The sequence below is a fragment of the Rattus norvegicus genome, chromosome 8, assembly GCF_021556685.1.
Source record: "Rattus norvegicus strain SHRSP/BbbUtx chromosome 8, alternate assembly SHRSP_T2T, whole genome shotgun sequence".
NCBI classification, from domain to species: Eukaryota; Metazoa; Chordata; class Mammalia; order Rodentia; family Muridae; genus Rattus; species Rattus norvegicus.
The window spans coordinates 63,680,498-63,694,465 of NC_141541.1; the positions used below are offsets into that span (position 1 = coordinate 63,680,498).

The window sequence follows — 13,968 nt, forward strand, 5'->3', positions numbered from 1 at the left end:
GGAAAGATGCTGGTGTTTTTCACAGCTGCAAGGGACTGACGAACAGAGGTTAAGGTCAGAGCCAGGTCTTGACCTAGATGCTGAGCTCCTGATTCAAGGTCACAACGCAGCGACTGTCAGAGTCTGGCGGGGTTTGGGGGTGGGGCAGTTGCATCTGAGGACCCCGTAAGAAGCAGCAGTTCTGACGTGCCCTTGGGGTTTTAGAGTAACTGGCTCGGAAGAGTTTAGGGGTAATTTTGTTACCCTGGGTGCAAAATGTTGTGCAAATGTTGCTGCTCCTAGGAGTCCAAGCAGCTTTCCCACGTCGGGTTCGAATTCTCAGTTGGTGGTGCGCCACTGCCCCAGGTGGAAGCCGCGGGCACTGCTGACTGTGGCGGGCACGTCCCACAGAAGGGCAGTCCGAGATGTTTAATTGCGAATTCTGGGAGGTTAATCACGGTTGTCTCTATTATTTATGGTCTTTTGGCAAATTTCCGAGCAGATAAGAGATATATATTCCATCGCGAATAGCCTCGCAGGAAACATTATAAATATTTGATGTTCCCCCACCACCCTGCGAGGACCGCCCTCTACCTGCCCCCTTCATACCTGCAATTTTAGTTGTCCCTCTCTCCTTCCCTCCCCAGAGATGGGGTGTGTAGGGTCCAAGCAGGAGCACCCACAGTGCTTGGCATGGCTTACATCAGACCTCTTTATTTTCTTTCGATTTGTAAAACAGTAAAATACATTGAACATAAAAAAACTGTAGCGCCATGAGGTTCAAAAAGGAAGTGTGGGGAATGTTAGGTAAGTTTGCTTTTCTGTAAGAAAGGCAAAACTGTGTTGTTCAGTTTCCTGTGACAATCTTCAGGTTTTGGGGTCAATTTTCCACAGCTAGATCTTTGCTGGTAACTGCAACCAATGTCACTCAGGCTCCACACTGGGTGGGTTAAGAGGGCCCCCTGCGGCACAGCATGGCACCGCTGCGTGTATTCAGAGATATGGCCACTCTCATTGTTTCTTTTACTCCATGTTGTTTCAAGTAAATTATTTAAAAACATACTTGATGCCCCCTCTTTTTTTTTTAAAATAATTTTAGAGGCTAAATTTAACCCAGAAACACTAATAGTTCACAGTGCTATCTGCCAATGAAGTTCCCAATGCGTGATTAGGTGCTGTAATTTCAAACAGTCCCAAGGCTTACTGAAAATATTACCTACACAGGCCTCAACTCCAAGTTTTAGAAGAAAAACTTAGCGCAGGGCTTATAAAGTCTTAACACTTTCTCAAATTCGTACTGCTTTAATGTGAAACGTCAACACTGAAAACTGTGTTACTTCATTACAAGAATGATATTTGTCTAATCTTACTCATATTACAATTGCAACTTACACAGAGTGGAAGTAGACAAACGCCAAAATAAGTGCATAAATGAGACGAACTCAATCTGCAAAGTTAGGAGGACAGCCCGGTCTGTACAGTCTCTATAAACACTGCCAAGAGGAGCACATCTACAGCGGAGGGAAGAGGATGGACAGACCACAAGTTCCCAAAGGAACACAGAAAGCACTAACAAAGGTACTCAAATACAGAATTGGCTAAAAAAAAAAAATTATTTTTTTTCTTTTTTCAAGAAAAATTGCCGGGCTTCTTCCCAGGCCTGCTGAGGAAATCTGTTAGCCAGCTCCAGGTAGTCCCCAGGGTTTCCGCATTTCCCTGAGGGAGATAGAAAAGAGATAAAAAGTAAACTCTGAAGGCTTAGATATTAAACTTACGTTGATATTAGAAGGCGAATGAACCATACATTCCAAGTAAAGTGCTCTAGTGTGTTATAAACTATAAACATGTATTTTAGCCACAATTCAGTCTGTGCTTCTAGCATATTCAGACTTTAACCCATATATAAAACCTTATGAAGTATTTATTTTGGGACTTGAGAATAAGCAAACAGGTACAGTGAACATAACAGCGTGACAGCCATGTATGGTCTTATATGGACACATTTTTGTGAATGGTGACTTTTTTATTATTTTTGGTGCTGAAGACTGAACTTAGCACTCTGTACACAAGGACCAGCTCCTCCACTGAGTCACAACTGGGCCTAAATGGTAACTTCTTTTTCCCAAAGTAACCTACTTAATTTAAAACATAGACTTAGGCATAACTTTGAAACTGTTCAAATCTGGCATTCAGTAGTTATCTAGAGAGCAGAGGTGACCTTTAACAGCCTCCCCCTACCCCCCAAAAAAACCCTTGGTGTAATCATGGGTAGTGGATATGAACGCTGAAATTCTTAGTGGTGAGAACCTGGGAGCCCACAGCTCCTTTTAAATCTAAGAGGTTACCTGGATGACAACCTAAAAATGACAGACACATTTTATTAAGGCCTTAATCTAAGTAAAAAGGGAACCCATATAAAAGCTGTAAGCTGGATACTTGGTAAGAAGTCATCTTACAAAAAATAGATTATTAATTTTTCTGAGTCAGGTTTCATTGTGTAGCCCTGGCTGGCTTGTAACTTGTGCCTGTGCCTATATCATACTGGGATATGTGCATATACATATATATGTACACACACACACACACACACACACACACACAGAATTAGAGGCACTGGATCTCCTAGAACTGGGGTTACAAGGGGTTGTGAGCTGCCTGCCATGGGTGCTGAGAACTGAACTCTGGTCCTCAGCAAGGGCAGCGGGTGAGCTTAGCTGCTGAGCCGTGTCCAGCTCTCCCACTGTTTTTCGTTCACTGAGTGAGTCTGCTATGAACTGTTAATGAGGGTGCTGGAAGCAAAGCAGAGAGCTGTCCAATGGCTGTCTCGTGTGTGAGGCCTGTTGTAGACACAAGGACAGCAAAGAAAGTGCCTGCCCACCCCCCACCCCATCCCTGAGAAGAAAGGTTGAGACTTCCTCTGGCTCTGCTCAACCAGGCAAAGGGGAGGCAGCCTCAGCTTCGGACTTGGCTTTCCAGACACTTTTTTTTTTCTTTTTTTTTTTTTTTTTTTCGGAGCTGGGGACCGAACCCAGGGCCTTGCGCTTGCTAGGCAAACGCTCTACCACTGAGCTAAATCCCCAACCTCCAGACACTTTTAAATGGTGACTCATCTTTTTTAAGGCAGAAGAAAAAGAAAAACATCTACACAGTTATACTGGCAAAAAATATTATTGCTTAATTAAAATTAAATACATTAGAATATTTGCAAAAGTATTTTCATATGCTTAAAAATTAAATGTGTTTTGTAAGAAATAGTAACAAACGGCACTGATTTCCCTCACATGTTCTAATAGCTTTAAAAAAAAAAAAAAAGAAAAGAAGAAACAGGCTGTAACTGAGTGAGGGCAGACCTGAACTTGCAGAGTCTATGGGAAACAATGGCACTGGCTTGAATTTCTGAGAAGTTGCATATCTTTCTGTTTACTTTTCTGAGTACCTGAGTCAATAAAGCCTCCCATTTTTTTTCATGATACTGTAACAGTTTTGTGTTTTTCCTTCTGTGTACTTTGCAACACCTGCCTACTGTAGATTTTTTTTTTTTAATGACAGCCGAATTGTCTCCAAGTAAAGGCTTCTTGATAGGTGCTGTAAAGAACCTATAGGAGTGGGCCTAAGAACAATGAATGTTATATATTTCATTTCATGAGATAGGTTCTTATGTAGCCCAGGTTGGCCTCAAACACAGTCTATGGCTAAGGGTGACTTTGAAAGGGTTCTGTGTCTACCTCCCTGTGCTGGGATACAGACGTATGCTACTATGTCCAGTTCTGAAGAACATTTATCACTATCAAACTGATGAGGGCTTAGGAAAATCTAGAGTGGGGCTCATTAATCAGACATTCTGCCACAGCAGCCTGAGAGCAAACTGTACTTCAGTTACAGCCTCGGTAGTAGGCTATTTTAAGGTATTTAAGATGGTAAAAATGAAGCTTAAAATTCTATATCTCTGTCTCTGACCAGGAGAACAACTCAGCAGAACAAAAAGAGAACAAATGCCTGAGACTCTTTACTTCCAGAACTCTGTTAATGGGATGTTAATGTTTCTCAATGTAAAGTTTATTTTCAATTAAAATAGGTCAAGTGCTTGAATTTAGGGGTGTAGCTATTGTTATGGCACTTTATTTCAACATGGACAGAGAACCCATGTTAGGGACTGAAGCACTTATAGTGATCTGGTGGCCAATGGTAATGTTATATGACTGGTTTCCTTCTGGTTAGTAATTAGCATTTAATAGATCTTATTAAATCTTATACTAGGTAAGGACAAAGGCGGTTTCTGGTTTTCTTTATTTCTGTGAATCTTCTCTATAGATTCACATGATATAGTTGATTTCATTATTCTCCAAGTATGTGGTGTCTGAACCTCACATACTTGAGGTGACACAGGAATTCTCTAATTGTTCTGGAAAAAGGAATGCAAGCCCATTCAGGTAGCTGACACATATGTGGGATTTAATCTTAGAGGGACTCACCTTTGGGATTCGAAGACTGGTTATCCACATGACCCGGAGTCTGTGCAAAGTCCTGTGTGAGAAGAGAGACGTGGAGTTGAGACTACCGTTCTGATCAGAACTGCACAAAGTCCCTCTAATCCTGTGTCACAGGAGCACAGAACAGCAGAAAAGAATGAGTGCGGCCAGATTCTTGAAAGCTGAAACTAAGTCTTCATGAGCACTGCCAAGGGCCAGAGCACTGTCTACAACCATAACTGTATACCGAAACCCTGAAACCTCAGCCAAATGTACTATTTTAAGGCAAGAAGAGATTTTGATAAAGGTTTTTGGGGTGTGTGTAGGAAACTATGATTTTATCACTCTAACCCAGGCTACACTCCAGTGAGTGACCCCTATTCAGACTCTTGAGTGCTTATATTATAGGTGTTGCCACTGTTCCTGGCAAGAGCTTTAACTACGAATGTGAGAGACTGTATAATCCAGAACGTCCAGGACTGTTCCACAGAGAAAGAAACCCTGTCTCAAACGCTAAACAAAAACAAGTGTTGTGTTCACTTCACCTTCAGATGGAAATAGAAAAAAATGTAGACTACAAATCTTCAGAAACTAGTGACAGGCCATAATCTCACTTTAACATTAGTGATTATTAATAATCTATACATGGAACCATGACAAATTTAAAAGTTAAAATTCAAACTAATTTTCTTGAACACAATTAAAAATGATCCTACTTTACTAGTCTACCCCAAATTAAAAACAGTTATTTTTGTACCACTTAGCAAAAACTGTATTAAAAATGGTTTACTTGGAATAGTTGTGATATTACCCCCAAATGGTATGTGTATGTATGTAAGTATACATATATAGGACACATATACATATATGTGTGTGTGTATGTATATATATATAAACTTGTGTTCATACTTGTGTTTGAGACAGTCTCACTACACACTTTAGGATGGTTTCACACTGTCATCTTCCTGCTTCAACCTCCTGAGTGCTTATATTTTTAAAGTATTTTTTAAGAAACTAATGTGGCATACATGGAAACTTGTCTCCATCGAGGCCTCTCCATTTAAGCTCTAAAAAGCTTCCCTTCCCCCCTGTGTCCCTCCCTCCCAGACCATGGCTTTTCTCCACAGCATTCAGCTCCTAACTAACTGTTCTGCTATGTGGTCTTTTGTTGTTTCATGAATGGTTTTGAAGGTGGGTTTTGTCTGTCTTATTCACTGATACAACCCCAGGGTCTAGGGAAGAGCCCAACACAGTGAGTGGATCTGAACAGAAAAGACCACGGTCTGAAAATGCCTAACGTGCATTTTTACTCAATGACCTAGCGAGTATCTCTAAGATCAGATGAAGAGTCCTGTGCTGAAGTGATGTTTTTTTTTTTTTTTTTTTTTTCCGGAGCTGGGGACCGAACCCAGGGCCTTGTGCTTCCTAGGTAAGCACTCTACCACTGAGCTAAATCCCCAGCCCCGTGATGGTTTTTTTTACAGTGGTAAGAGTTTAAGATTTTAATTTAATCATGAACCAGTCTGAAATCATGCTTGCAGATCCGAATACATAACTTGAATGCGTTTTCAGAAAATAGGACCCAGACTCAAAACGGAAAAATATTTCTAAACCTCACTGACCTCGAGAGCAGTGCTCATTAACTGATCGCTCACAGAAAGACAAGGAGTACTGACGGCCATAAAGAAGGCCCTGACGTCCTGACTCTCCTCTGTGGCTCCCAGGCAGCTGCATATACTCACACTTTGACAGAGATATCGGAGCACTGGCCAGCACAGGGACAGCACACACAACACTGCTTCCTGTTTCACTATTAGGAGGACAGGAAGTATGTGTAGCAGGGAGCAATTTTAAGAGGTGGAACATTTGGGGGGAAAAAGAGACATTTCATAAAATAATCCACAAAGATTGAAAAACCCTTGTTTGGAACTGTCATCTTGTCATCGCTCTGCCAGCTCAGTGAACTAACATGTACCCTGTGTCAGTGCTTGCCACGCCACTGACTCTGACTTCAATCCCACAGAATTTCGTTGGATCAAATACAAGGTTGTACTACTGAACCAAGCACATCATTATTTATTTTTAAAATATTCAAATAAATTCAAAGTTTTATCTTTCTTCAGCGACTATCCTTTGTAGCAAGACTGAAAAGCAGACACACGTGCCAGTTGAAGCCTTAAAGGAGCCTGGTGTCCTGTTAAACAGTTTTAACTGGGTATAAGTTTTCATTATATCAATGGCAAACAAGCTCTTGCTTGAAATCCTCCAGGCAGAAGCATTTGACACTCCACCCTGCTTCTAGTAATGTGACTTCAGGCTTTAGAAATTATGTTCTGAGCACAGACACAGGTGGAGGGCGAGAGTGAAGCTGCCTCACATTTACTTCTCAGTCTCCTGAGTTTCCCATAAAACAGGAGAAACAAGGCATTAGGTTGAAGGTACCTGAATGAATGTGGCCAGTAAAACACAGCTCATCTCTTGCTCCAGAATGAGCTTGTTCTGATGGTTGTTATGACACGCAGCGATAAGTGAAGGGAACAGCACTTTGATGAGCCTTGGGTCACTGAAATACTGGAAAGGCAGCTGGCAGAGCTTCTGCAGCACCGTGGGGTGGCGGCCGGACTGTACAATTACCTGCAACAGAGAAGGAGATGGTCAACTGCTGAAACCCTGGCCTGCCCCTTAGTCAGCTGCTGTTGGTCTGCACCAGGGACCATGTGAAGGAGGTAAAGGTAGATAAAGGCACTTGGTTCCTTACCAGAGCTCAATGTCAGTGACAGCTGCAAAGAGCCAAACTTTTAGAAACCTCATTTCTCAACTTAAAAAAAAAAGATTCTGAAGGTTTTACGGTCATTTAACAATCATAATCCACGGTGAAGGGCACAACTTCCACGGAGAGAGCCATCTATCACCTAGGCAACAAATTTAGGACACACACTTTTAACTGAGCACCCTCATGTCCTCAAAGCTCCTAACAAAGTAAGATAGTGTCTGCAGGAGCCCTGCTCACTGCAGTCTCTGCCCACTGTGTACACTGCATGCAGCTAGATGGGTTCCTTATGTAGACAAGTCCTAGAAAGAAAAGGGGGAATGGAATGGTTTTAGCTAGTACAGGCTCTAAAAGACCCTTTCTCCAATCCCTACTCCTTATCTTGGTTTCCATCAGTGCCATTGAGTCTAAAAGGAGAACTGTTTAGATAATGAGACTGTTGTCTTGCAGCAGTCTGGGTTTACAACTGTGTACACTTTAATAGGGCAATGCAATTAGTGGGCTGGCAGGGAAGCTCTCCTAATTCACTCCCTAGGCTGAAATGATAAACTAAGAAATGCCAAAATCAGATCTGTTTCAAGTAACTACGATTAGACAATTCTGATATGCAAGAGCAGAGGAACCCAAAGCCCACTCCGCAGTACGGGAGGAAACCCGAGAACATTAGGGACACTGCAAAGGCTGCAGGTCAGGACTGTAAATTGTACTGGGGGCGGGGTGGGGGAGAACACAACGTTACAGGTACACACCCAGACAGGATGGCATTCAAATTGAAACCAGAAGGACAGAGTGAAACAGCAGAGGCAGGAGAAACATAAATTACTGGGATTTACAAGTTTTCAAAGTACTTTTAACAATATTTTAAGAACACATTCTCAGATGATAATGCAGTGTGCTTTAAGAACAAAATCAACAAAGTAATAGTTCACATATTTTTGTTCAATAGCTAAAATGACATCAAAAGTTTTGGAGACTGTTGATAGGGACCTGTTAATACCTTTAAATCCAAAAGGAATTTTAAAGACTTGCACTGTGACAATTCTGCACATGGCTGTGCAATGCCATTTCTGACAACAGCCGAGAAAAATGTGCTCCACCATCCACCTTATTGGTAAAGCTTCCACTTAAATTTTTTATTTTAATTATTATCTACATATTTTGTAACACAGCCAAATGGTTACCACTTTAGAATTTATAACAATGCCATTATTGAAATCCCCCCTGGGGGGGGCAAAAATTAAGAACTAGTTTTTTTTTTTAAACTTCATTGTTAAAATGCCATTATTATGACAATTCAGTAATTTAAAAAGCATTAAAAGGGGCCAGTTTGGCTGGCACAGACACAATATCAACTCAAAGACGCCAGCTCCCTGGTTCTGGTAAATTAGCGCAGCGTGTGAGAACATCTGTTGTACTCACCGTATTCAGCCTCCTAAAGCAGTGTCCCCTGCCTCAAGGAACAGCAGTGATTATCCATTACCTGCTTATAGAGTGAGTTTATAAATCTCACGGCAGTGCAGTAAGCCAACCCTGATGGAGGCTACTACCTTTAGGTATTTGGACTAGAGAAGATGCAAATGGGCAAAGGACAGTTTGGTTACCTCGTATTAAAGAGCTGTAGCCATAAGATCGCCTACTGCAGGGCCCAGCCTAGTTATTTGTAAGGAATCTGTAAGGGCCGGTGTGGTCATTGGGACACTTCAGATGCTGTGGGAAGGTAGGGTTGAGAGGTCCACAAAGTGCATCGAGACCTGGTGGGCCAATTCAGGTGGGTTTGTGGAGCAGAGTGTGATGTAGTGAGCGTGAACGGTCAGCTAGATTGGGTAAGTGCTTCCCTTAGGGTCAGGGGAGCAAGCCTGGGAATATGAACATCCTGACTTTGATGCTCAGCATCAAGCACTAGGAGAGTTGCCCGTGGGGCTTGTGAAAGAATGCCATGCTGAAGGCAGGCCTTAGTTTTATTTCATTTCCTCACTCATTTCCAGGGTTTAGGAGAGCAAATACCATTCTGGACTGCTTTCCAAAATTTCCAAAAGCAGTAGGAAGTTAGCAGAATCATCATGGAACACAAGGGTCTTCCTGGCTGTGCATAGTTAACCAACTCACACTTACAGTACAGAGTTTCTGGAGTTTGTCTACCTTCTTGATGGAGTTTAATGACATCAGTGACCACTGGACTGTTACCTTGCCACCCAAGTCCTAAGGTGAGTACTGGTCAGGATACCTTCCCACCTTTCAGGATGTACTGGTTAACTGGAATCCCAGAGTTTCCTTCCAGAGCACTGCAGCAGTAAGATGGGCGCGCCCTGGCTGGTTCTAAGGTGGCTAAAGTCTTCAGCTAGAGATACAAGGCAGGAACAAGTATAACCTAATGATAATGAAAGCCTCTTTCAAACATACTGTCCACGTGCAGATGCTGAGCTGGGCTCCAGTATTACCAAGAGGAGTCTGGCCGTGTGACTAATGGAAAAGGTGCTGGTCATCAAGCCTGACAACCTGGGTATGACCCCGGGAACCCAGATGGGAAGGAGACATGGTGGAAAGAAAGAATCGACTTTTGTAAGTTGTCCTGGGACTGTCACATAAGTACTACTGACACACAAGCACTGTGTTCATATGCGCAACAGAAGTGCACATACACAAATAAACACATAAATGTACAGATTAAGAGAGTTGCAAAGTGACCTTGCTTGTAGGTACAGTTATGAGATACCTTTGCCAGGCATGATGATGCACACTTTAACCCCAGCATTGAGGAGGTGGAGACAGGTGGGGCTCTGTGTGTTCAAGGACAGCCTGATCTACATAGTGAATTCCAGGACAGTCAAGATTACATAGAGAGAGGCTGTCTCAAAAAAGAAAAAAAAAAAAAAAGGTGCTAATCAAAGAACTGGAGATCTGAGGGATCTGCCTTTATTCACTGATCAGCTGAGGAGCCTTTGGCAAACTGTTCAATTGCTTTGGGTTTGAAAGTAGACAGTATTTTTAAAAGTATTTTTTGAAGTCTCTCTTTCACATACAAATCAAATAGCTCAGGTTTACAAAGTAAATCAGCAACAGTATTATGATATACCCCGATAAGGAAAGAAAAAATGGCCAAGAATACTGGATTTTTAAACATATTCTTTCTCATTGAAAGATTTCTATAGTTTAAATTTGAGGAAAATAATAGGAAGCCATTTGACTGGATGAGAAAGGCTCGCAGCCACCCTTCCATTCTGCTCCGGGAGGCTGTGGCAGCACAGCTCCTCTGGTCTCTTAGGGAGAAGTCGGGGCATAATTCTGTCCCTGTTGCCCTATTGACCATAGGGTTTTCTTTAGTGTCCTTGATGAGGGAATCACAGGTGGCAGAGAAGAGTCCCTTGATGACTAACTAGTAATAAACATTAGTAGTAATGATTCTGCAAGCTGTAGCTTTAGAAAAAGGAAAGAGGATTCTGGAAATGGGGGGGGGGGGAGGACCAGGAGGATTTGGGTGTCAGAGAAAAAGGGACTCCAGGTAAGAGGATGGGTGGTGGTGCCCAGGATACACAAATGAACTTGGTAGTTCTTTAATTTGCTTTGGATCCTGGCCACCCACTAGGCTTCTGGCGCCAACCAGAGAGTGCTAACTTGAGCCTTCATTTGTGTTCCATGCCAAGTATATACTAATGCCATAGGGACAAAAGAGAACCAGGAGTCCTCCTCACACACAGTGAAGGTGCAGTCTGTTGGACAAGATTGGTTTGACATTAGTTTTGTGGGAGATGAACACGAGGAATCTGGTAAGGATGCTGTACTGTGTGAGGAGAGTGTTCCTTCTACATTCTCTTGAAGCCACATTGACATGGTGAATTGTATGTGGAAGACAGGATCAGATGCAGGCACTTGGAAACTGTAGATGAAGGAATTTTTGGGAAGAAACTCACAGATTTAATATCAGTTTGTCTTAGCTGACCAAAGCAAAACACTATAGCTTAGAGGGACATAAGTGACACACATTTATTTCCTACCATTCAGGCTAGAAGTCTGAGGTCAGGTTATCAGCATGGTCAGGCTTTCTTGAGGATCTTCTTTCTGGCTGCCTAGCTGTGTGCGTTTCCTTGGCTTAGTGCATCTGGACAGAGTGATACTTCAATTATTCTTGTGATAAATCCACGGATCCAATGTCCTCAGAATGATGTCCCATTAAAAGACTGCCATAGCTCTCTGGGTGCTACAGAGGTAAGCGGCTTTCCCTGGACTGGGTTATAGGCACTGTGCAGTCTCAGAGTGTAGGTTGGCATTACACAGCTGTGGGCTCTAGGTCTGGCTCTGTCACGATCATTATAACCACTCAGCTGATTTAAGTTCAGAGTCTTTTTCATAAAAGAGGTGGACAAAAGCTTTCAAGGTTTAATTGCAGACCTAATGTGTCCATGCCCTCAAAGCATAGGCAGTATTAGTTAGGACTACTGGTTATCTTACCAGTTTTCTGTTCTGCATTTTCTGTTGGACCAGGAACAGAGCTCACACCCAGCCTAACAACTGCTTTCCAGCATCCCTCCCCCATTTCCCTAGAGCAGAGGGTCTGGCAGAGGCAGGCTTCAATCATCAGCAGGCTTAATGTCACCTGAGAAGCCATTACTGAGGTTGCTCTCTGGCCTTGCCTGTGCAGAACAGAGCTATGCAAACAGTGTTTGGGGTACCAGCCAGGATCTTGTGGTAGTGAAATAGGAAATGCATTCTGACAGTTTTGAAAAGAAAATCCTTGCATAAGCATGGTCCAAGAAACACAGGTAAGTAGTAGAGAGCAACAGAGGCTTAGTGCGTGCTTCCTCCCTTCCACCCTCCCTCTTTTCGTGTCTGTCCGTCTGTCTACATTGAGTTTGAGGTCACTGTGTTGGACTTGTTATTATGGAAACTGTTATTGGCTTCCAATTCATATCTAGGATGAGCTTCCCTTAACATACTTGAAATCCTCAAGTACTGGAAGACATCCCAAGTAGTATAAATGACAAAAGTCAGTTCAGCCAGGTGCAGGGTGCATAGCTGTGAGAAGTAGCAAAACTTATCATATCCCTCACTCACCTTCCCAGCAGCAAACAGCAAAGTGATTGGATTTTGTGATACTCTGAGCTACATTGTCTAGAAGGACACCAGAACTGAGTGAGATCTCAAGGTCCTGAGACCAACTAGGGAATTCTGGTTTGCCTACAGGGAGAGATACGGAAAACGACTTTTATGGACTAGGTAACATTTGTGTCTTATGAGGGAGGAAGGAGGTCAAGATCATCTAGGGTATTTCCAGAACCTTAGCAACCTCCAGCTAGGCTGAGACAGTACTCAGGAGCCTAGCCTCTCTGTCTACAGCATCTGAAGTCAGCTCCAAGGTGGCAGACAGGGACCACTGCTGTTATAAAGAGAGATTCAAGCTCCAGGAAGTTCAAGAGATGTAGTCTAAGTCCCCAGCCAGTCTGGGCTGGAACTGAGCCTGGAAAACTCTCTAAATTCCAAATGTTGGCTTGTTCTATCCTTCAGGCCCATCCAGAACCACCTCTTTCACAAGGCTGCCCATTCTTGGGTAGAAAAGCTCGTTAGCAGTTCTGAGCTTATCCCCCTGACTGGTCATTAGCCAGAGGTGTCTTTAGTGACAATGTCAGCCCAGATATAGATGAGCATGACCCATGGCCATTCTAAATAGACGAAACCAACCAACATACACAGATCAAACTAACATGAAAGGCCTTTCTTCTAAAACACATGCTTTTCTTGGCTCAGTATCATGTGACCAGTCCTTGGTTATGTGCTGGGCTGTGCCAAGAGTTTGTTTCAAATGATCAGTTTTATTAATATGAACAAGAGGAATGGTTGGGAGTGGGGCAGGACTCCTAGGAGTGAACAGTTGGAACATGTGACTCCAAAATGAGCACTGTCTTGCTGTGGCTGAGCACATAGCCACCTCCCAGGGCAGGCCTACAAACCCTGCCGTATGTATGTACATATGTATGTATGTATGTATGTATGTATGTATGTATGTATGTGTACATGACATAACAATATACATATTGGTTTTTTTTTTTTTTGGTTCTTTTTTTCGGAGCTGGGGACCGAACCCAGGGCCTTGCGCTTCCTAGGTAAGCGCTCTACCACTGAGCTAAATCCCCAGCCCACATATTGTTATTTTATGTGTATGGGTTTGCCTCCTTGTGTGGCTGATGCTGGAAGAGGCCAAAAAAGGTGTCAAATCCCCTGCGAATGAATAGGCATTGAAGCTGGGTCCTGTGAAAGAGAAGTTCGAGTTCTCCCTGCTGTGATCTGCATCTTAAGTGTGCAGCCGGGTGCCCAGAGACTCTGGCTCCTTAGGTTTTCCATTCTGTAGCACTGTTAATCTCCAGCATCAGCAAGCAGACTTCCTCTGTTGGAAGTCTCTGTGACAACTCCAGGGGCTTGCCTCTTAGTAAATGTTTAACAACTTTCTGGTTTTTATTCACTTTCATTAGAGATGTCCTTGTGAACTTGATGGGGACATATTTTTCCAATCCATACATCTTTAGTATATCTTTCTCCCAAGGTTGTCACCTTTTAGATTTTACTCTGGTAAAAACAGTTTGTGGAGGTGTTGTTAGCCTGGGGCCAGGCAAGCAATCTACCCACAGCCCTCCTACCATAGTTTTCATGTTTTTCGGGCTGACAAACTTCAGCTGAAATTCTTGATTGGTAAATTGGTGATGAATTATCTTTATAAGTGAGAATTCACACATCTTCTGCTAGTGTGTGGTCTGCTTGGGA

General features: G+C 42.9%; 1 protein-coding gene across 12 annotated transcripts in view; it reads right to left on the bottom strand.

Moving 5' to 3' along the window:
- Positions 1 to 672: 672 nt before the first annotated feature.
- Positions 673 to 13,968, bottom strand: part of Scaper (S-phase cyclin A-associated protein in the ER) — a 387,677-nt gene continuing 374,381 nt past the window's right edge. For 10 of the 12 annotated variants that reach the window (XR_015626332.1, XM_087560185.1, XM_087560183.1 and 7 more), the window contains 3 exons: positions 6,891 to 7,082; positions 4,452 to 4,503; positions 1,262 to 1,695 (listed from right to left, as the gene is read on the bottom strand). Coding sequence is in view for 11 of the 12 variants with exons in the window: in XM_087560185.1 (XP_087416311.1) it covers positions 1,592 to 1,695; positions 4,452 to 4,503; positions 6,891 to 7,082 (348 nt within the window). In the remaining variant the exon portion in view is untranslated. 12 annotated transcript variants of the gene reach the window in all.